Genomic DNA, 20,941 nt, shown 5'->3' on the forward strand with positions numbered 1-20,941 from the left:
TTTCTGGCCCCTGCCGGTGTCATATAAGTGTTAGACATTACTACAAGCTGTGTGTTCAGGCAACAGAAATCGAAAGAAAAAAGTAGTCCATGAATGTGCTGGGCAGCCTTTCCTTAAAGAAAGAGTTAGCTAAGGACTCTTGGGAGTGTATTCATATTTATTTAATCTGGAGACCAGGACTCAATGTATTTATTACATCCGGGTATTAGGGCTTTAATGAACCTGATAAAAAGTATATAACACTCAATAATTTAAAATGGCGTCTGACTTGATGTCATTTAGTTATGCAGGTTGAGTATTCTATGGAAATTCCATTTCATTCCATTCCATTCTCAAAAGAAATTTATGCACTTTGTAGTAATTTGAAAACCGAGTGATTTTAGTAAATACCAGGAGCTGTGCAAAAATGTGAGTGTGTATGTGGTGGACTCTGAATTTTTTTAATAGGCGTTTTCTTATTAGTATAGCAAATAATTCTTCTAAAATAAGCCACTGAAATACCTAGAAATAAATTTAACTGAGAAAGCGAAAGGCTTGACCTGCACACTAAAAACTAACTGTAAGACATTAATGAAACAAATCGGAGAAGTCACAAATAAGTGGAAATACCGAGCTCATGAATCAGAATAATTCTTATTGCTAAAATATACATATTACTCAATGCAATCTACAGATTCATTCCAAAATTCTTACCAAGATTCCAATGGGATTTTCCGCAGAAATAGAGAAAAAAAAAAAAAAACTCTAAAATGTGTGTGGAAACACAAGAGACCACAAAAGCCAAAGCGATCTTGGAAAAGAGGAACAGGGGCACCTGGGTGGCTCAGTAGTTAAGCTAAGCATCTGCATTCGGCACAGGTCATGATCCCAGAGTCCTGGAATGGAGCCCTGCATCGGGCTCCCTGCTCATCTGGAAGCCTGCTTCTCCCTCCCCCACTCTCCTTGCTTGTGTTCCCTCTTACTGTGTCTCTCTCTGTCAAATAAATAAATAAAATCTAAAAAAAAAAAAAAAAAAAAGAAAGAAAGAAAAAGAAGAACAAAGCTGAAGGCATTGTGCTCTCTGATTTCAAATTGTATTTCAAAGCTGTAAGAAACAAACAGTATGGTAGTGGCATTAAAAACAGACACATAAACCAATGGAACAGAACAGAGAGCCCAGAAGTAAATCCATACATGTATGGGCAACTAACTTATAACAAATCAGCCAAGAATATACAATGGGGAAAGAACAGTCTCTTCAATAAATCATACTGGGACAGCTAGTTGCAAAAGAATGAAACCAGACCACTGTCTTATACCATACACAAAAATTAACTCAAGGAGATTTGGAACTTAAATGTAAGGCCTGAAACTACAAAATTCCTAGGAAAAAAACAGAGGCAACAAACTCCTTGACATTCATCTTGGTGATGATTTTTTGGATTTGACACCAAAAACAAAAATAAGTGAAATGACATCAAACTAAAAGGTTTTGGCACAGCAGGGGTGATCATCAACACAAGGAAAAGGGAACTTACTAAGTGGGAGAGAACATTTACAAGTCCTATATCTAAAAAGTGGTTAATATCCAAAACACATAAAAAACTCACACAAGTCAATAGCAAAAAAACAATCCAATTAAAAACAGGGGCAGAGTATCTGAATGGACATTTCTAAAGAAGACACATAAATGACCAATAGGTACATGAAAAGATGCTCAGCATCACCCACCAATCATCAGGGAAATATAAACCAAAACCACAGTGAGGTATCAGCTCACACCTTCAGAATGGCTATTACTAAGAAGACAAAAAATAACACGTGCTGGCAAGGATGTGGAGAACAGGGAGCCCTTGTGCACCATTGGGAGGAATGTAAACTGGTACAATTATTGTGGAAAACAGCATGGAGGTTCCTCAAAATTTTTAAAATAGAACTACATGTAGGGACACCTGGGTGGCTCAGTGGGTTAAGCCGCTGCCTTCGGCTCAGGTCATGGTCTCAGGGTCCTGGGATTGAGCCCCGCATCGGGCTCTCTGCTCCGCAGGGAGCCTGGTTCCCCTTCTCTCTCTGCCTGCTGCTCTGCCTACTTGTGATCTCTCTCTCTCTGTCAAATAAATAAATAAAATATTTTTTAAAAAATAGAACTACATGTGATTCAGCAATTCCTGTGCTGGGTATCCATCCTGAGAAAATGAAAACACTACTTTGAAAAGCTATATGCACCCCCATGTTCATTGTAGCACATTTACAATAGCCAAGTCCCGGAAATGACCCAAATATTTGTCTCCCTATGGATGAATGGATAAAGTAAACATGGCGTATAGATACAATGGGATATTATTCAATCATAAGAAGGAATGAAGTCTTGCTATTTGTGACACCATGGGTGGATCTTGGGGGCATTATGCTAAATAAGTCAGACAGGGAAAGACAAATACCGTATGATCTTACTTACATGTGGAATCTAAAGTAACAAAAGATGGGTGTTCATGGGAGAACAGATCGGTGGTTGCCAGAGGTGAGGGAGGGGAGTGGACAGAATGGGTGAATGGGTGAAGGGGGTCAAAAGGTACAAAAAATAAAATGAAATAAACTATAATATTGTTAAGTGAATCTATATGTTTTTGTATATTAAAGCAACAGTTTCCCAGGTCATAATATGAACAAAATTTTTCTTATTTTTAAAAAGATTTTATGTATTTATTTGACAGAGAGATCACGAGTAGGCAGAGAGGCAGGCGGTGGGGCAGGAAGTAGGCTCCCTGCTGAGCAGAGAGCCTGATGCAGGGCTTGATCTCAGCACCCTGGGATCATGACCTAAGCCAAAGGCAGAGGCTTAACCCACTGAGCCACCCAGGCGCCCCTATTTCTTTTTTGAAATAACTCAAGCATCAGCAATGCTACCTTAAAACATCTTTATTACATTCGATCAAATATTATCAATAACATTTATAAGGAGTAACAAAGGAACAGTAAACCTGTATTTGAATAAAAGATCTCAATTCTAATACTGAAACTTAATCAGAAAAAAACACATTTTAGCACAATAATAATCCATTAAATACATATCATCGTTAGGCTGTTTCTGTTATGAAAACATTCATTGATGTTAAGAAAAGGTATTTAGCTGATACTGGAAAACAAAATTCTCTTAAAAACAATTGCATGTTATCATTCTATTGTAGATTTTTTAAAAGGCTGTAGTTACATGCTTGGAGATAAAATGATCAAATTTATTTCCTGAAGCTCTTGTAATGGATTGTTAATGCTAAATAAAAATTCTGAGAAATCACTTGGGAGTTAAGATTGTAAAGATTTCTTCCTGAAACTATTTTGACAACCTCTAAGGGCCAGATAAGGATTTGTAAAATTCCCTATGGTCAAATGAGAAAGGGTTTAGAATGAGAACCAGCACTCGTGGCTTCTACTCCAGTGATTTTAGCTTATTAATCATCATGCTACCCAACCTGCTTATTTGTTCATTTGGGAGAGTCACATTTCAGACCTGATCCCAAGTTTAGTGCAGCAGGGTTTATTTTTCCCTTGAAGATTTATTTATTTACTTATTTATTTGAGAGGGAGAAAAAGAGAGAATATGAAGCAGACTGTGCGCCGGGTATAGAGGCTGACATGGGGCTTGATCTCACAACCCCAAGATCCTGACCTGAGCCAAAATCATGTTGGAGGTTTAATTGACTGAGGCACCCAGGTACCCCTGTAGGGGTAGGTTTTAAAATGCTGTGCAGAATTTCCCTATACCATCTAAAGATTTCCAACCCACAATTTTCTCAGCTGACCAGCATTGTTCTTATTACATATGTCTGCTAGATCAACTTCCCAGCTCAAACAAGAGATGGCTTCTAGTCCACATTTCACTACACGCATGGACACCACTATTACACTGTGTCCAAGACTATTGTTCAAAAGTCCTCATTGTCATAGCTAAAGAATGGACTAGCCCCATCTGAATAACTGATCGCAGATCCCAACCTCGATGGATACACATCCCAAGTCTCTGTTCCATCTGTCCTGGAGGGAGTGGACTCTTGGGGAAAGGCCAGAGTGGGTCTGATGGCTCTGCAATTGCCTGGAATTTTCAAAGGAAGTGACCCTGCTGGTGAAGCTGCACTGGCTACTGAGGCTGGGGAGTCCAAGCTTTCCGGGTAGATGGGCAGGGGGATGTTTTCAGAAGCATAGTTACACCCTGAAAGGCTCTTCCCTTCCTGTATGCTGTCGCAGTATCTCAGAGCAGGGGGCTGGTAGGCCTGGTAGGACACTTTGGTGGTGGTGGTGATCACGGTCTGTAGGGCTGGAGCACCTGCCGGGGGAGTCGAGAGGTACCTGCAGGGAAGCTCTGAGTTATAATACGGGTGAGTGGCCACAGCCTGGAGCTGTCCATGGTCGGGCCTCTCCCCAAGGCCAGGTGTTCCAAGAGCTGATTTCCAGCCATGTTGTTTACTGGTGAAATCAAAGCTTCTCTCAAAGCTGCTGTAGGAATTGACGTTATATTGCAGTGCATTCAGACGAACCCAGTCTGTGTCATTAGGGATGCTGCTGGAATTTGGATAATGGGTGGGATGTGGGCTTGAATTTTTGTAACTAGGACCTGCCAATCCATAGCTGCAAGGTGGCCCAGGCAAAAAAATTCTTGGATTTGGATATTTCTGAAAGGGTGGCATTACATCTCCTTGGAAGGTGGCTAGGTCACAGGTAGCTTTGTAAGCCTCAGAGCTGGGGAATGAAAAGCAAGGCTGCGCTGGAACAGGGAAGCCAGTACCAGTGTCAGCAATTACATCAAACTCTTCTGGATTCTCCAAGGGAGGCATGTTGTTGAAATGTCCACTGTTGTCTTGATTCTCTGCAGCCTTAAAAAAATATATACATTAAAAAAAATATATATATATTTATCTCAGAGCAGCCCCCTGCTCTGAGATACTGCGACAGCATACAGAAAGGGAAGAGCCTTTCAGGGTGTAACTATGCTTCTGAAAACATCCCCCTGCCCATCTACCCGGAAAGCTTGGACTTCCCAGCCTCAGTAGCCAGGGCAGCCTTAAAAAAAAAAAAAACCTGGGTTCAAATTCTGACTCTGTCCCTCAGTAATGGAACCAGTTACTTAACCTCTCTGAACCTCAGATTCCTAATTGTAAAACTTTCAGTAACAACCACCTTCTCTTGTGGCTTTTGTGACCGTTTCATTTGTGAAGCTCTTAGCCCTCACATGCCTGGCACATAGAAAGCACTCGAACACCAGTTTCTCTTATCCCTGGACTATCACGACCAGCTTGGCGTGCTTTGGCTGAAACCAGAGCAAGTTGCCCCAAGAGGTTTTATTCGTTCTGTGTAAATAACGCGAAGGATGGTCTCAAGAAGGCACTGTTAGTGCACTGTTGGTACGCACAAGTTTCTGTCTTTATTAAAACCCAGTACCTGTCCTTGTATCAGGCCGTTGGCACACATCCTCACCATCTCACTGACTGCAGAGATAGTTTGCTTTTTTTTTTAAGAAGAAGAAATTAGGAACTCTATCCAAAATGTGGCTTCAGTGACATTTTGTGGGAGATATAATTTTCACATAAAATAAAACCTAATTGATTTATGACATTCGTATGTTACATAATTAGCAATGTATTTTGTGATGAAAATGAACAAAGACCACAGTGTCATGATAGCTCCCCATTACCTCTGGTTCTCGAATTCTCTTTCTCTGGGATTGGTAAAAAGAGGCCATTTGTCTCTTGTTGGCACTTCTTCTAGCTTCCGTCTCTGATTTGCTTTCTGGTCTTGGGTGATCATGCACTCCCTTGGCCTGCGTTAATAAGGAAATAAATCTTGTTTATTTATTTATTTATAAACTTATTTATAAGCTTTATTTATAAACCTATTCTGCTGAAGGAAGCTGGCGACGTTTGTCAAAAACTGATTGTCTCTCCCAAGATCTCAGGTTGTTTTTTGTTTTTCCAAAATGACAGAGAAAAAATTACTGAACTCATAAAACAGCACAGATAATAGAAATCCTAAAAGATCACCTAACAATCTTTTCCCCATATTCACTAAAATTTGGCTCACTATCTGCTGCCCTTACAGAACACACAGAGGCAGAGCTCATTCCTCAGGTCTGGGTAAGGCTCCGGGAGCCCCAGCCCCGATGTCAGACCACGAAACTCTATTTGGGTTAGTCCGGGCTTCCTAAGGCACACGGCAGGTGGTCTGGTCCCCGTGGTATGATGAAAATACCCACCACAGGCTGTGATGCCCCCCCCACCTACTTGGAAAAATATCGCGTTGCCATCAAGCCGCCAGAAGTTGGTGACGGGGTATCCGCTGTGCCCTCGACAGGGAATCAACTCCAAGGCAGAGTGACAGTTGGGACACACCTTCTCTGCCAAGCCAGCGGGAGAGAAATATTAATAACTCGGACCCCAGGTGCTTGTGAAGGAGGAAAGGGAACATTCCTTGGGAACCGGGAACTCGGGGCCACTAGGCCACCCCACGGGGTCCCCGCCTCACTCTGCTGCTTCAGGCGCGCCTTGTCGCAGATGGCGGGCCGCAGCTGCAGGCGGGAGCCGTCGGGCAGGGCGCAGGCCCGAGCGCACACCACCACACCCAGGCACGACTTCTTGAGGATGTGGCCGTTGTGGTTGTTGGTGTTGCGCATGGCCCAGCCGCTCAGGTGGCGCTGCGCCTTCTTCTCGTCGCTGCGGTAGATGAAGCGCACGTAGCCGTCGGGCCACTCGCAGAAGCGGTCGAAGTGCGCCGGCTCCTGGAAGGACGGGGCGAGCGGGTGAAGCCCAAGCCGGACACCTTGTGCTTTTCATTTTTTCCCAAGCACATTAGAATAAAAACTGATTCTTTTTAATTCCAGCAGTGTCCTAAAACCCACAACTGTGCCATCTCAAAGTGCCACCCGTCCTGTCTGTGCCTGTCCGGTTCTGACCACTGGCTAGTCATGGATGTTTATAATGTTCTTATCTTCTAAATGCTGTCTGTGCACTAGCTCCTCTAGCCTCCATAACTCACACAGACAATAGGAACTACTATAATGGGTAAGTTAATCTGACAGAACACAGAGGTCAAAGAGGTTAACCGACTTGTCCAAGGTACAGAGCTGGTAAGACCTGGTTCTAGGATTTGAGTCCTACCAGTTTGACTCCTGGGCCTGTTCTTACCATCATGGGAGACCACTTCTGGGTACATTTCAGTGTTAATTTGGAAGTGAAAATGTTTTCAAATGAAGCATCAAAGCACCAGGCTAAAAAGTGGTTATAATGCCCTATCGCTGAAATGCGATTCAGTCTGTAAATATCTCGGTTTTGGTCCAGTGCTTTTCCTTCTAAATCTCTTGCCTCTACCTCAAACCTGTTGGTTGCATCAGCAGTGATACCCAGAGCAACATGACAGAGATAAACACAGCTTTCCCTGCTCCTCCCAAATTAGCTCTCCCAGGTTATAGGAGCACCGCGATGAAGGACTTAGCCATCAAGGTCAACCCAAAGCATGGGATGGAACCGGCGAAGTCCTGGACCTCATCCGAGAGCAATGTGATTTTTGCTCTTCTCAACAAAGAGCCGCATGGCTGAAATAGTAAGTTTTATCTAAAACACGCAACACTGCTTCAGCATCCATCATTGGTGGTCTTGCCCAAGATATGTGTTATCTATACCGCAATGTCTCTTTTGTATAGAAGTTTAATATAAAATTGCCCTTTATGAAATGCTTAATATTTAGCCAGTACTCTCTAGCTCAGGGGTCAGCCCTAGGAATCCAGGGCCCAATCCAGCCTGTCTTAGTACGATCCACAAGCTAAGAATTACTTTTATAATTTTTAATGCTTGGGGGGGGGGGAAATCCGAAGAATTTGATTTCATGACACATGGAAATTAATATAAATTCAAATTTCAAGACCCATAAACACAGTTGTATTGGGAAATGAGCGTGCACATTTGTCTGCATATTGGCTAGGGCTATTTTCCATCTATGACAGAATTGGGCTTTTAAAGGCGCTGAGACAGTATGGCCCGCAAAGCCACATTATGGAGTATCTATGATCCCCACGACAACCTTTCATGATGGGCGTCCATACTCTTATTTCATAGATGAGGAAGTGGAAGTTAGAGACAGAACTTTCTAGAGTGGCATAACTGGGATTCAGACAGATCTGTGACAGCCAGGTGCCACTGGCTTTCCTGATATGATAAAGGCTCAGAAGAGTATGATCACTACTTAACAAGCTGTTTGCAACCTCTCTCTCTCCCACCACCCCAAGGGCATTCAATCAAACATTGGCAAAGCAAAATTATTCTCATTTGGACAATTCAGACTTGAATACCTCATTAGTATTATGCATTCTAACAAAAATAGGTAAATGGGTAATTTTGTTTCCCAAACCACAGGGATATGGTTGAAATCATTGTTATTACCAAGAGGCATCATTTACCTTTTCTCAGAAATACTGTAATTGCCATCAATTAATGCATTGACTTAAGGAAAGTCACAAATGAAATATTTAATGATGTACTATTAACTCTAAGTGTAGACTAAATGCTGTTTATAAAGTGAGCATTTCAATCCAAGGATCTTGGCAAAATAGAAAATTTCCCAGAAGAGAATATTTCATCAGTGTCCCCCTGTAAAGGTAGAGAATCCCCCATCCCTCATGTCTCATAACAGCTACTAAGGCAGTGACACTGAAAATGAAGCCACTGAGACCATATTTTTAAGTCAAAGCAAAAAATGGAGGACTCAAGGATTGGGTTGTTTTTGTTCTAAAGTGTCGGCACATGCAGACAAAAATGCACACCCTGAACATGACAGAAAATCTGGCTGATAGCTTGAGATTGTTATCTAGTTCCACCACTAGATGACAGGTCATATTAGCCTGAAACGAAGGCATATTCGGGAACTATCTCAAGGTCATACAACCAGTTTAGCTCTTTCTCCTTCAGTCAGCCGGAGCGAGGCTAGGATCCTGTTTCTCCACTTCTATTTCCCAGTGCACATGCACTTTTGAGATATTACACACATTCTCTGCTTAAGAACCTCTTATGAAGTTTCATGAAGGAAAAGTAACTTACATTTGCTCAGAAAGTCTAGAAAAATGCACAAAAGAGGAGCCATCTTTCCATTATTTGTAAGTGGCTCTTTCCTAAAATGCAAGATTAGACTATTATGAAGATTTTCTGGAGGGAAGTCAGTGCGGATGAGATGTTCTTGCTGTGCTATGGTCTACCTTCCCACAAATGGATGATGGAAGTAGCAGACTTTAAAACAAATAGAACAGATTACTAAACGTATGTACATTAAAAAAAATTGCTGATCTCTTTGAGAGGCTACATGACCTTACTAATGACTTGCTATTTTCTGATTAATATATATGGCATGTGGTAGTCTCTTTCCCAGTTCCAAACATTGCTGGAAGCTCACCTTTGCAAATGTGTGGGAAGCCACTTCTCTCACCTTCTACCTACACTCAGGACTTCAAAGTCACTCCTCAGTTTCTGCCCTAAACCAGTATGACCAAGCATAACTGTCCAGCTCATTCCCTGGACTCGGCTCTACCCTACTTTGTTCCATTAAAACAAAACAAAAATAAAATCACCCTAAAAGGAGGTGATCTCCTTGTCATTCGAGAAGTAAGATCAGAAGTTAGGGTCAAAGTCCAGATTCCAGAGGCTCCCTTGTCGCCTGTGGTCTGGTTAGCATGTCATCCAGGGCAGCCACTGGCGTCTGCATCAGTCACCTCAGTCCCACTATTTAAGATTCGGGCCATGGTGATTTATAGTCGTCTTACAGTTTTGCTGATTAAGAAGCAATGATGTCTACATTCGCTGTACCCTTCTCATAGATTTCAAAGAATGGATGAGAGAATCACCTGGTTTCTAGCTTGGATAAAGGAAAGCAAGCGACAGGTGTCCTGTTCTCACCAGATGACTGAGAACTTGAAGCCTAATTGACAGTTCCCCGGACAATTGGTGTGTTTCAGACAAGGGCAAGGAGAAGACACATCACTAATCCCAACTCTGCGTCTTGTGGCGTCTAACAACTGAGGACTCTCAGGGAGGTGGCAGTTGGAGAGGAGATCTCTCCTCACTTTCTGCAAGAACTTGAACGCCATCAGCCCTGTTTTGGATGGACAGAGCCACCTGCGCGCGCGTACCGGGTTTTACGCACCTGAGGCATCTGCGGATCGTTGATGTCCCAACTGAGCTTCATCCCGTAGGGGCACACGCAGTCCGCCTTCTGCCCCACTTCCGCCAGCATCTGCCCGCACCTTGCCTGCGCTCCCCGCCAACGATCCTGAAAGACAGAAGAAAAAAACCTGGATGGGCAAGGTGATGTTTTCCGTCTTATTGGATGGAGATGGAGAGACAAAGACACACAGAGAGACAGAGAGAGAGAGAATTTATTTAGAAATCCAGAAGGGGTGGAGGAGGGTTACGAGCTCTGTTCTCAGCCACGGCGCTGGAAACCGCAGCTTCGGCTCTGGCCAGCTGCCCGCACGTTTATAAAGACACACCGCCCCCCCACCCCCCACAGGCTCCGCCTTTCCCGTCTCCTCGCCAGCTCCCACCCTCCCCGCACCGGCAAGGAGGGTCACCCCCGCCCGGATAGAGACCTAGGAACGGACGGGGAGGTTGACCTGAGCCCTCGGGAAACTGACCAAGATGTCCGGGGGCGAGGATGGGGGTGGGGAGGTGAAATGTCGCATTTAAGTAGAAAAAAATTTTTTTTTCCCCTAACCTCTCCTCGCCTCTGGGCTTTGGGGTTGTGTTTCGATGGAAGGTTTTTGCGACAGAGGCTTTCCAGCCGATACAATTCCTAGGCACTGTTTGTAAGACTCTGGCCGTCGCGCGCCCAAGTCTGGGTAACTGCGCCCGCGCCCACTGGCTTTGGACTTCTGCTCTCCGGCTTTGTCACAGCTGTTGTGAGTGTCGGGGAGTCTGTGCTTTTCTCCTGGGGGCTGGTGGACTGGCGTCCAAAGGAATGCCAAACGTCCCCGTGAGCTCCCGGGTCTAGGTGCACCTGGGAAGTGGCCCAGTGAGACAACAGTCCCTGAAAGTGAACCTGGAGAAGGAGGGGTGAGATGAGCTACAGGTATCCAGAGGGGGAGGGGAGGAGCGGGGGTGGGGGGCTCTTCGGGCCCAGCGCTCATAAGCAGGACATTCAGCTCTCTCTCCCTCACTCTCTCTCCCCCCCCCCCCGCGTCGCCCCCGCCCGCCGCTCCCCGCCCCACCCCCCCCTCCCCCCTCTCCCCCCCCCCCCCCCCCCCCCCCCCCCCCCCCCCCCCCCGCTCGTCTTAGTTCTCTCTGGGCATCAGTTTCCTTATCTGCTTAAACAGGGGATTGGGACTCCGTGATTTCTCAGCAGCCATCCACTGGAAACAACGTTTTAAAGATCGTCTTTATTGGTGTGTTGTCGTGGAAATACCCCCATTCCATCTGCGGAGGTTTTCTGGAGCCTGGAGGAGCCAGCCACGTGAGGGGGGCGCAGGACGCCATGGATCCCCCCCGGACAGACTCATTAGGGTTTTTGCGGTACCTAGAGGCGTCCAATAAAAGAAATCGTTTGACATGACTTAAATCTCTCTGTAGCCACTCTGAGCGGCGAGGGAAGTGTTTTCCCAGAATTTGTTCTCCTGCCTTTGCTCTGCAGGCGGCACGCTTCTGTTCCCAGCCGCATCCAGAAAAGAGCGGCTCCTGAAGGCCAGTCACTGTTAGAGGGGATGCTGGGTGGGGCCAGTATCCCTCCAAACCCCGAAGCCCGGCGTGCGCTGGACCTGGGAGTCGTCCAGCACCCTCCGGGCGCGCGGACCGCTGCTGCGTGGGACCGGCCGGGAGCGCGCCCCGCCAGCGCCTCCTGCCAGACCAGTCTCTTCCTTTGGCCAAAGGCGGAAAAAGCAGGTGCCCCTTAAACCCGCAACCTGCGCTGATGAATTGTCCGCGCTCGCGGTCCTCTCACCTCCTGGCCAAGGGCACAGTCAGGTTTGTTAGGAAAGTCGGTCCAATACTGAGATGCTTTTCAGAGCTACCAGCGTGGACAACGGAGAACTCCGGTGACAGAAAATGCCATATTTGGGCAGTTTCACGAATTTTCTTCTTTTTTCTAAGTTTCAAGCTGGATGTTCCTCCCATCAAGAGGCGAAAGTCCACGCGAAAAAAAGGACTTGGTCATCCCCCCAGCCTCTCCTCCCCCAAGTTCCCTTTTTTGAAAGATTGTGTAGGTCAGGGTTTCCGATTAAAATCACTCTCCCGTAGTCGCCAGGATCGGGGAGGAAGCGAAGAGCGTGTCCTCTCTCACCCCAGGAGTTTTGTTAGCAGATTTTCATCATATTAACCGAGTGCTGAAGGTCTGGCGACTCCTGTCCTTCAATTGTTTTTTTTTTTTTTTTATTCTATTTGTCTTCCAAATGTTAAAACTATTCACACCTTTCTTTGACAAATATATATGCCATTAATTGTGATAGGTTAAAATAATATATACTCCAAAATGCTTTCACATAACTTCAAATATATTTAAAATCACCTCTGAGACTGCATAGATGTTAATTTTAATTTTGGGTCTTATTGTAAAAATTATTAGAATCTTTCTTGTCTCTATAATCTTGGAATGTTCCTAGAGAGTCTTTGAGTCTTTACCTTCAAAAATCTAAATATAGGGGTGCCTGGGTGGCTCAGTGGGTTAAAGCCTCTGCCTTCAGCTTGAGTTGATCCCAGGGTCCTGGGATGGAGCCCTGCATTGGGCTCTCTGCTCAGCGGGGAGCCTCCTTCCCCTCTCTCTCTCTGCCTGCCTTTCTGCCTGCTTGTGATCTCTGTCTCAGTAAAATAAGCTCATGGCGGGGGGGGGGCCTGCCTGGGTGGCTTCATTGGTTGAGCATCTGATTCAGTCTCAGCTCAGGTCTAGATCTCAGGGTCATGAGTTCAAGCCACAGGTTGGGTGTGGAGCCTCCCTAAAAAAAATTAAAAAGCTAATCGAAGTGAAAATTTTAAAATAAAAATAAAAAATAGTTGTGTTTTCTACAGTGTTGTCTTACATTTCTCCAGAAAGTTGGAATGCATTAACAACCCTATATTTTGGAAGGATATGTTTCCCCCCCAAATTCTGTAAATAATTGATTATCAAGTTTTTGCCTATTATTAAGCAAATTGTAATTTTATTATATTTTATTGTATTCTCATTATATTATTTTATTCTGTAAAGTCAAATGCACTTAAACTATATTTTGAACTATATTTTGATTACTGTTTGTTACTATCCTTCCATTTTTTTTTTCCTGTGCTAGTATTTTCTTTGATTCAGAACAACTTTATATTCATAGCTGGCTCTTCCTTCATTACTGTTTTGATACAGTAAAAGCTCATTAATTAAAAAGCAAAGGCAGAAGCCTTTGCATTTGCAAGGCTTGGGTGAAAATCAGGAAATTAAGGTAAGTATATTTACACGGTATTGGGCAGGAAACAGACATCATAATCTTTGAAATTAGTACCCTTTTGAACTGAAGTCAGGTGTGTGTGCTGACCTGGGCTGACTAGCAGAGATTCTCGTTCTGTTAGGTCTTAATTTGATGCAAACAGGTATGTTCTGTAAATGTCTTGACATGAAATACCCATAGTTGGTAATCATAACACAAATTTTTACACAAGGAAAGTTTAGATCTTAGTGGTGCTTAAAAAAAAAAAAAGATTTCATTTATTTATTTGACGAGAGATCACAAGTAGGCAGAGAGGCAGGCAGAGAGACAGGAGGAAGCAGGCTCCCTGCTGAGCAGAGAGCCCGATGTGGGGCTTGATCCCGGACCCTGGGATCATGACCTGAGGCGCAGGCAGAGGCTCAACCCACTGAGTCACCCAGGTGCCCCATATTTGTTTGCTTAAAAAAAAAAAAAACCAAAACCCAAAAAACCACAGTCCAATTTATTTTGCCACCGTGTCCACATAAACAGGCGAAAACCTGGTCATTAGCACACACTCCAGCTGGGTTAAATGAAGTAGGTAGGAAAGGCGAGTGGATGAAATTATTTGTTTGCTTCCCCTCCCCCCGCTTTGTTTGGTTTTGGTTTTGACTGAGAAGACCATGTTATTGGGGTGGGGGGCAGCCCTTCTTTTGTGAAGTCAGGAATATTCTCACAATTTCAGGTGCAAATCTGCTTCCTATTGGGGAAACTCCAGTTTTTGTCTCTATCAGTATCCAGAGACCAAAAACAGCTCCGCCAGCAGTTGAAGGCGGAGAGAAAACTGCGGCTTCTACAGAGGGAGTATCTGTCGGTTTGGAGCTCCGCAAAGCAAGAGTGTTTCCGCGACGGTATTCACAGCCTCGGAGGAACCGCTTCCAGGTGTGCGTGCGCGCCCAGGTGGCCCGACCACGACTGCTAATCACTCGCGAGGGTATCTTGCGTCTCATATAAGGGCAGGGTACATTTCAGGTGCGGTAAATTGGTTAGCGTCCCGGCGAGGACTGGAGCTCAAAAGCCGCGAGGCTCCCCGGGCCCTCGCCGTGGGGGAGCCCAGCTCGCCCGGGTTTCGGGCCGCAGAACTGCACGAGGCTGAAAGCGGCGCCCGAGGGAGGCGCGCTCTGGGCCGGGAGCCTCGGGATGCAGGCGGTGAGTGGGTCTGGGAGGGTTGGGAGCCTCGGGATGCAGGCGGTGAGTGGGTCTGGGAGGGTTGGGAGCCTCGGGATGCAGGCGGTGAGTGGGTCTGGGAGGGCTGGGGTTCAGTCCGAGCACTTTCTCTGCGGTTCGGGGCGGGGGTGGGGGCGCACGGATGTGTGGTCCGTCGGGTTCTGGGTGCAGAGGCTGGCGTGTTCCCCCGGGACCCGGCACCTGCTACCGTGCCCTGACGCCCGCGGAAGAGCTGGGGGGGGGGGCGGGGAGCTGCGGACCCTTGACCCCTTCCAGACCCTTAGGTTTGCTTAGAGTTTATCCGGAGCTTTCAGCGAGGGAACCAGCCAGGAGAGAAACTCTGGTCCCTTGCCCATGGAAGAGGAAACTGGAGAATTAATGTTTAGAGGCCAACAAATCATTCTTCTCAATTTGCGGCGGGCGTTTCCCCAGCCCCTGCTACTGCGTAGACCGTGCAGTGACATTAACCCATCTGGGCTCAGACCTGCGGTCCCAAGTGTAGGGACCAAGCGGGGACTCGGGCTACCCGCGCGGTAGATAAAGGTCCCTAAAAGGCCCGCGGTCCCACCAGTGGTCCCGCTTCTCAACATTCGTTTAACTGGAATCACTACTGGTGAAAAAAAATAGTTAAGTCTGCATTTGGGTCTTTGAATTGACCCAACTTTCCATATTTGTAAGTAATAATATTGTAACATGTGCTGACATTCAAGGATCTTTTCAAGTCCATATAGAAGTAGGACTGTGAGCCCAAGCTAGATTAAAAAAAAAAAAAAAAAAAACCCAAAACCAAAAAAACATATCTTTAGGAGATATTTGAAGTTTATTTTTTTGTGTATTGTACTTTTAAATAATTGTTGGGGTGAAGTGAGCAGATGAGATGCTGTTATTTAATGTAGCATAATGTGTTGTGAAAACCAAGGTGCAGACCCAGGGATTACTCTTGAGGAAAAGGTGTAACGATCCATTGGTAAATGTCTTGTGAATTCTCTTGTGGGTGTTGCTAATATTTGATCCTGGAAGTTGCGGTAAAAGTCCTGGAGGAGTGTTTAAAATTCACTGAAGTCTAAAAGCAACCTAGAGCTCCATCTCACGACTGGGCTTGAAACACACTTTCCAAAACTTCATTTTATAAGCTCTCATTCTAAAAATGGTTCATTTAACCAAAGCCTTCTATTTGATAGCTGTCACTACAGAGTTTGTCTATTTTGTGTGACGGTGATGACAACGATGTCTGCTTTGCTACTTGTGGTAGTCTGTAGTTGTCCTAATACCGAAGAAAGTTCAATTATTTCTAAGTAGTATGTTACTTAGACCTATAATCAGTGGCACAAGTCAACAAAGTTCTTGTTCGGAATGACCCTATGATGCTTCATTACTTTAATTTTTAAAACTTGAGCTTCATTTCTTGGAGACATTTTTAAAAACAATCTTTTTGTACACAGGTAGAGGAAGGTCCTTTGCAGTCTGTGAAGGAAGACACTGGGAGTGGACTTGCCCCCCACGCTTTCTATGTAAAGATCAAGTTTATTTTTTGCTGGGGGGGGGAGGGAGAGAGCAGTGTGTGTGTGTGTGTGTGTGTGTGTGTGTGTGTGTGTGTACGCGCGTGTGCGCCCTCTTCCTAGTTTTGTGATTGCTGGCTATCAGCACAAAAGTTCTCAGTTGCTCAAGCCAGAGGCAGAGAAATCTTTGTTCCTTCCTCTTCCCTAGTCTCCTATTCAGTTCATTACCATACCTTCGACTACCCTACCAATATCTTAGTTTGAACTATCTTGGGCCAGGTAGTATTCTAGGTAAACACTATTGAACAAAACATACAATTCCTCCCCACATGGAGCTTACAGCTTGGTAGAAAGCCAAAGAAATAGGTCACTGACCAAAGGAAAGGTGTAGGAAGGAAAGAAAGCGGAGATCATCATGGAGAGTGGAGAGCAGAGGCACTTGCCTTATTTGAGTTAGTCCTGGAAGACTGACCTAAAAAGGTGATAATGAAGCTGAGATCAGAGGGTGATAAGGAGCCAGCCAGGTAGAAAGTGGCAGGAAGAAGCAGTCTAGGCATAGAACAGTCAGGGCAAAGGCCCTGAGGGAAGGCAGAATTTGAGTTAAAAAAAAAAAATTTAATGTAATTTAACTTTGTTGTTATTTTTGTTTTTGACTTAGTAGGGAAGTCAGGCAGAAGTTGACAGATCAAATCCTGCAGAGCCTTGAAGACCAAGGCAAAGGGTTCGGAATTATTCTGAGTGCACAGAAGCCAAGTGGAGTCTCAAGCAGGCAGAGGCTTGAGCGTCTGAGAGTCGGAGTGTAAATCGCAGCTAACAGATCTCATGAAAGTTCTTAACCTTTCCCAGCCTTTCAATCTCCCCAGATAAAGAATCTGTCCTTTCAGGGTGGCGGTAAGGATTTCGTGAGAACATCAGTGGAACACTCCGGGCACAAAAGTTTCACTTAAAAATATTCTGTTCACATGTTTAATTTCAAACGGTATCTTTCCTTTTATTTATTTATTTTTTTAAAGATTTTATTTATTTGACAGAGAGAGAAATCACAAGTAGGCAGAGAGAGAGAGAGAAGCAGGCTCCCCGCTGAGCAAAGAGCCCGATGCGGGGCTCCATCCCAGGACACTGAGATCATGACCTGAGCCGAAGGCAGAGGCTTAACCCACTGAGCCACCCAGGTGCCCCGTATCTTTCCTTTTAAATCAGTACTAAGAATATGCGGAATTCGGAGCTGTATATAGTAGAATACCTCCTTACTAAAACAATATTGTAGGGGAGCCTGGGTGGGTCAGTGGGTTAAGCCTCTGCCTTTGGCTCAGGTCATGATCTCAGGGTCCTGGGATCGAGTCCCACATTGCATAGGGCTCTCTGCTCAGCAGGGAGCCTGCTTCTCCCCCTCTCTTTCTCTCTGCCTGCCTCTCGGCCTACTTGTGATCTCTCTCTTTCTCTGTCAAATAAAATCTTTAAAAAATTGTATATTGGTAATTTAACTTTTGAGAATAAAATTTTATAAATTTATAAATTTATAAAATTTTATAAATGGAAAAAATTTCTCATTATGACAATTCGCATACTTAGTCAACAACCTGTGATTGTGAAATTCATTTTCTTCAAATTCTGTCATTTGTGTCACTCATAATTTGCGTTTTTAGGGTCTTAGAATTTCTAACCTTAATAAGGAAAAAGTCTCTTCTCCCACAGATATCTGGACTTTAAGTGTAGTTCTCTCTAAGTCAATGGCTCTCCAACTTAGCATGTAAATTGGTGAAGCCCTCCCCCTGCCTCTTCCGGTGTTTCTGATTCCTAATCAGTCCCCTGGTGATGGCCATGCTGCTGGTGGTTCACAAAACAGGTTTTGAGCTTGTTGGCTTAAGACCGCTTGCAATGATTGCTAAATGATTTACTGTTCAAGATAGAACTACATTTATCCTCTATTAATTCCACACTGAATTATTGATAGAAATAGAACTATGAAACAAATATTCTTGGGGGGGGAAATAATTCGCAAACTATTCAACTTTCCAGCTTCAATCACTTATTATGGATGCTTTCCACGATAAAGGATTTCAGAAAATAAAAGAGTATTTTCAACAGAGAGAAAGCCGCATTCCTCAAAAATACAATCATCTTGTATTCTATTATCTTGACAGATCCATAAACAAGGCAAGTAAAGTTGATTGTGTGTGGGGGGGGAGGGAGAATACCAATGTGTAATTATTCTGAATGCTTCCCCACCCCCCAAGTTTTATTGGGGGTATAATTAACCCTTAGCGCTGTATCTTCAAGGGGTATGATATAGTGCTGTGACTGACATGTACTGGGAAATTATGACCACAACAAATTTATTTAACATCTGTCATCTCCTAGATACAAAATAGAAAATTTCCTTGTGATGAAGGGCACCTGGCTGGCTGAGGCAGAAAAGCAAGGGGGCATGAGTTCGAGCCCCGTGTCGGGAATAGAGATTATTTAAAACCTAAAAAAAAAATTTCTTTGTGCTGAGAACTTTTAGGATCCACTCCCTTAATAATTTCATTGTAAGGTTTTAACTTTGTGTGGTCTAATACCCAGCAACTGGAGAAAAATGAATTTCGACATGTTGCGCTGTTGCTGAAATGTCTTCAACGATTCTTCATTGACGGCCTCAAAGAAGAGGAGCCTTTGCTGATCCAGCAGGGACTGATCCCAAAGATAAGGGTCTTGTTTTAATTTTGTATGGCCTTGAGTCATTTAAAGAACTGGAATGAAACCAGTTATCTAGTTTGGTAGTTTGTTCCTTTGCAATCGAACTTGGAAAATTGGTAGGGATGCCTACAGTCTTTATCAGCAAACATGAAGTTCAGGACGGGTTGTTTGTATATGTGCTGCGTGCTCTGGGGGTCTGCAGAGATGAGCCCGACCTTCCCTCTTCTCCCCTTGACCAGCCAATGTTGTAGTCGCAGGTTTTAATTATTTTAGTGAATTTCACTTGAATATAGCCTGAGTCGGGAGTAACTATGACATGCCCCTCCACTCAAAGGCTCTAAAGCTATTTTAATAGACATGAGTAACAAGACTGATTTTGGATAAATGATCAAAAACTTCCCCTTGCCACAGCCTATTTTTCCAAACGTGAAACTCAGTTGAATCTGAGAAAACAAAGAGCAAAAATACTTATACTTATTAGAATACTTATTCTAATTCAGGCAATTGTGACTGTTTATTCTGTGTTTTAGGGATTAACCAGAGGGTACTATTATGCTTTGACAATGGCATCTGGAAGCAAAACAGTTTATTAAATCTCTTGTTATATCCCTCTTTTCATGAGCAGATTTTGCAGCCCTTTTAGATGTTGATTTGTTGGTGAGGAGATGAGGGAAGATAGAGGGGCAGGAGCATGATCTAGCTGGTTCCAAAATCTCTTCCTGGCCACCCCCCTCCGGACTCTAGTATCTGACGTTTAGTCAGACCAGGTTGGCATGCTCGCTTCAGAACCTATACTAAAATTGGAATGATAGGAGATTAGCAAGGCCCCTGCTCAAGGAAGCAGAGAAAGTCTGTTATCTTAGGGTTTCACGTACTTGTGGATCATATACCGTGGAGGACATTAGGAGACGGAAAGGAAAAGAGAATTGGGGGAGATTGGAGGGGAAGAGGAACCATGAGAGACTGTGGACTCTGAGAAACAAACAAGGTTTTGGGGGGCATGAGGGCTGGTGGTGGGTATTAAGGAGGGCATGTATTGCCTGGAGCACTGGGTGTTAGACAACGAATCTTGCAACACTGCATCAAAAACTAACGATGTATTTTATGGTGATATAACACAATAAAAAAAAGTTAAAGTGGTCCTAGATGAGTAAATGGAATATGATTTATTCATATGAAATTCATATGAACTTATAGTTCTAGAAGACAAAACAGTGGCTAACACTGGTGGTGATAGTGACTAGAGAGCAGCCCTGGGAAAGTTTATGGAGTGGAAATGTTCTATATCTTGATATGATGTGTGATTACATGTTGTATATTACCATACATAATTTAAAAAATATCCGTTTTAAAAAAAAGACCAGGTTGGCTCAGGGAAATCTCCCCGGGCGCCACCACTTCCCTATTTTTTTTTTTTTTCTTCAAACTTTAAAGGGACTCTAACTATGTGGCACCCCCTCCTCTGGGGGTGGAGGGAAGAGCGAATAAACACCAGGCTTTCCCTAACTCCTCTCAGGGATTTTAAAACCGTTTGGAGGGTGGGGGGCGGGGGGGGGATGAATCTAAGCGTTTTGCTTAGGTAAACTCTATATTTCATTTTGCACATAGTGCCTCCTAACTCCCTCATATAGTTACACGGATGACAGGAGATGGGGAAGAGGGGGTAAAACCACTTCAAAGGAAGGGGAACAGGATATACAGCGCCCCCCCCCCCCCCCCCCCGTGACTTGAAACCCTAAGCTGATTGGTTTTTTGTTTTGTTTTGTTCTGGGGTGGGGGAAGATGAGTTGGGATCTGTCCCAACCTGATTTTCTGTTCAGATTTTAAAAATACCCCTCCAAGGGGTGCCTGGGTGGCTCAGTGGGTTAAGCCTCTGCCTTCAGGCTCAGGTCATGATCCCAGAGTCCTGGGATCCAGCCCGCATTGCATTTGGGCTCTGTGCTCCACAGGGAGCCTGCTCCCCCACCCCCTACTTGTGATCTCTGTCAAATAAAATCTTAAAAAAGAAACCCTCCAAGATTTAAAGGGTCAGATCAAATTTCCACTGGAGTTTTGAAATCAAATGGAAATTTCCATATTCTGTTGGAATTCTGCTTGGCGATGGAAATTTTGAGAACCAGAACTTAGGCACTTTTTTTTTTTTTTTTAATCTTTTTTTTTTTTTTTT

The 20,941-nt window shown here is 44.3% G+C and overlaps 2 protein-coding genes across 2 annotated transcripts in view; one reads left to right on the top strand and one right to left on the bottom strand.

The window, feature by feature from the left end:
* Positions 1–3,902: 3,902 nt before the first annotated feature.
* Positions 3,903–10,690, bottom strand: GCM2 (glial cells missing transcription factor 2). Its single transcript, XM_059401498.1, has 6 exons — positions 10,643–10,690; positions 10,153–10,278; positions 6,493–6,745; positions 6,252–6,364; positions 5,666–5,791; positions 3,903–4,847 (listed from the first exon to the last, which is right to left on the bottom strand). The coding sequence occupies exons 1-6, from the start codon at positions 10,688–10,690 to the stop codon at positions 3,903–3,905; spliced, it is 1,611 nt and encodes a 536-aa protein (XP_059257481.1).
* Positions 10,691–11,478: 788 nt separating this feature from the next.
* SYCP2L (synaptonemal complex protein 2 like) overlaps positions 11,479–20,941 on the top strand; it is a 130,811-nt gene continuing 121,348 nt past the window's right edge. The window contains exons 1-6 of the mRNA XM_059401499.1: positions 11,479–11,516; positions 11,635–11,882; positions 14,164–14,313; positions 14,402–14,586; positions 18,115–18,252; positions 18,661–18,780. Of these exons, the coding sequence (XP_059257482.1) occupies positions 11,479–11,516; positions 11,635–11,882; positions 14,164–14,313; positions 14,402–14,586; positions 18,115–18,252; positions 18,661–18,780 (879 nt within the window). The remainder of the gene's footprint in view (positions 11,517–11,634; positions 11,883–14,163; positions 14,314–14,401; positions 14,587–18,114; positions 18,253–18,660; positions 18,781–20,941) is intronic.

Source organism: Mustela nigripes, chromosome 5, assembly GCF_022355385.1.
Source record: "Mustela nigripes isolate SB6536 chromosome 5, MUSNIG.SB6536, whole genome shotgun sequence".
Taxonomy (NCBI): domain Eukaryota; kingdom Metazoa; phylum Chordata; class Mammalia; order Carnivora; family Mustelidae; genus Mustela; species Mustela nigripes.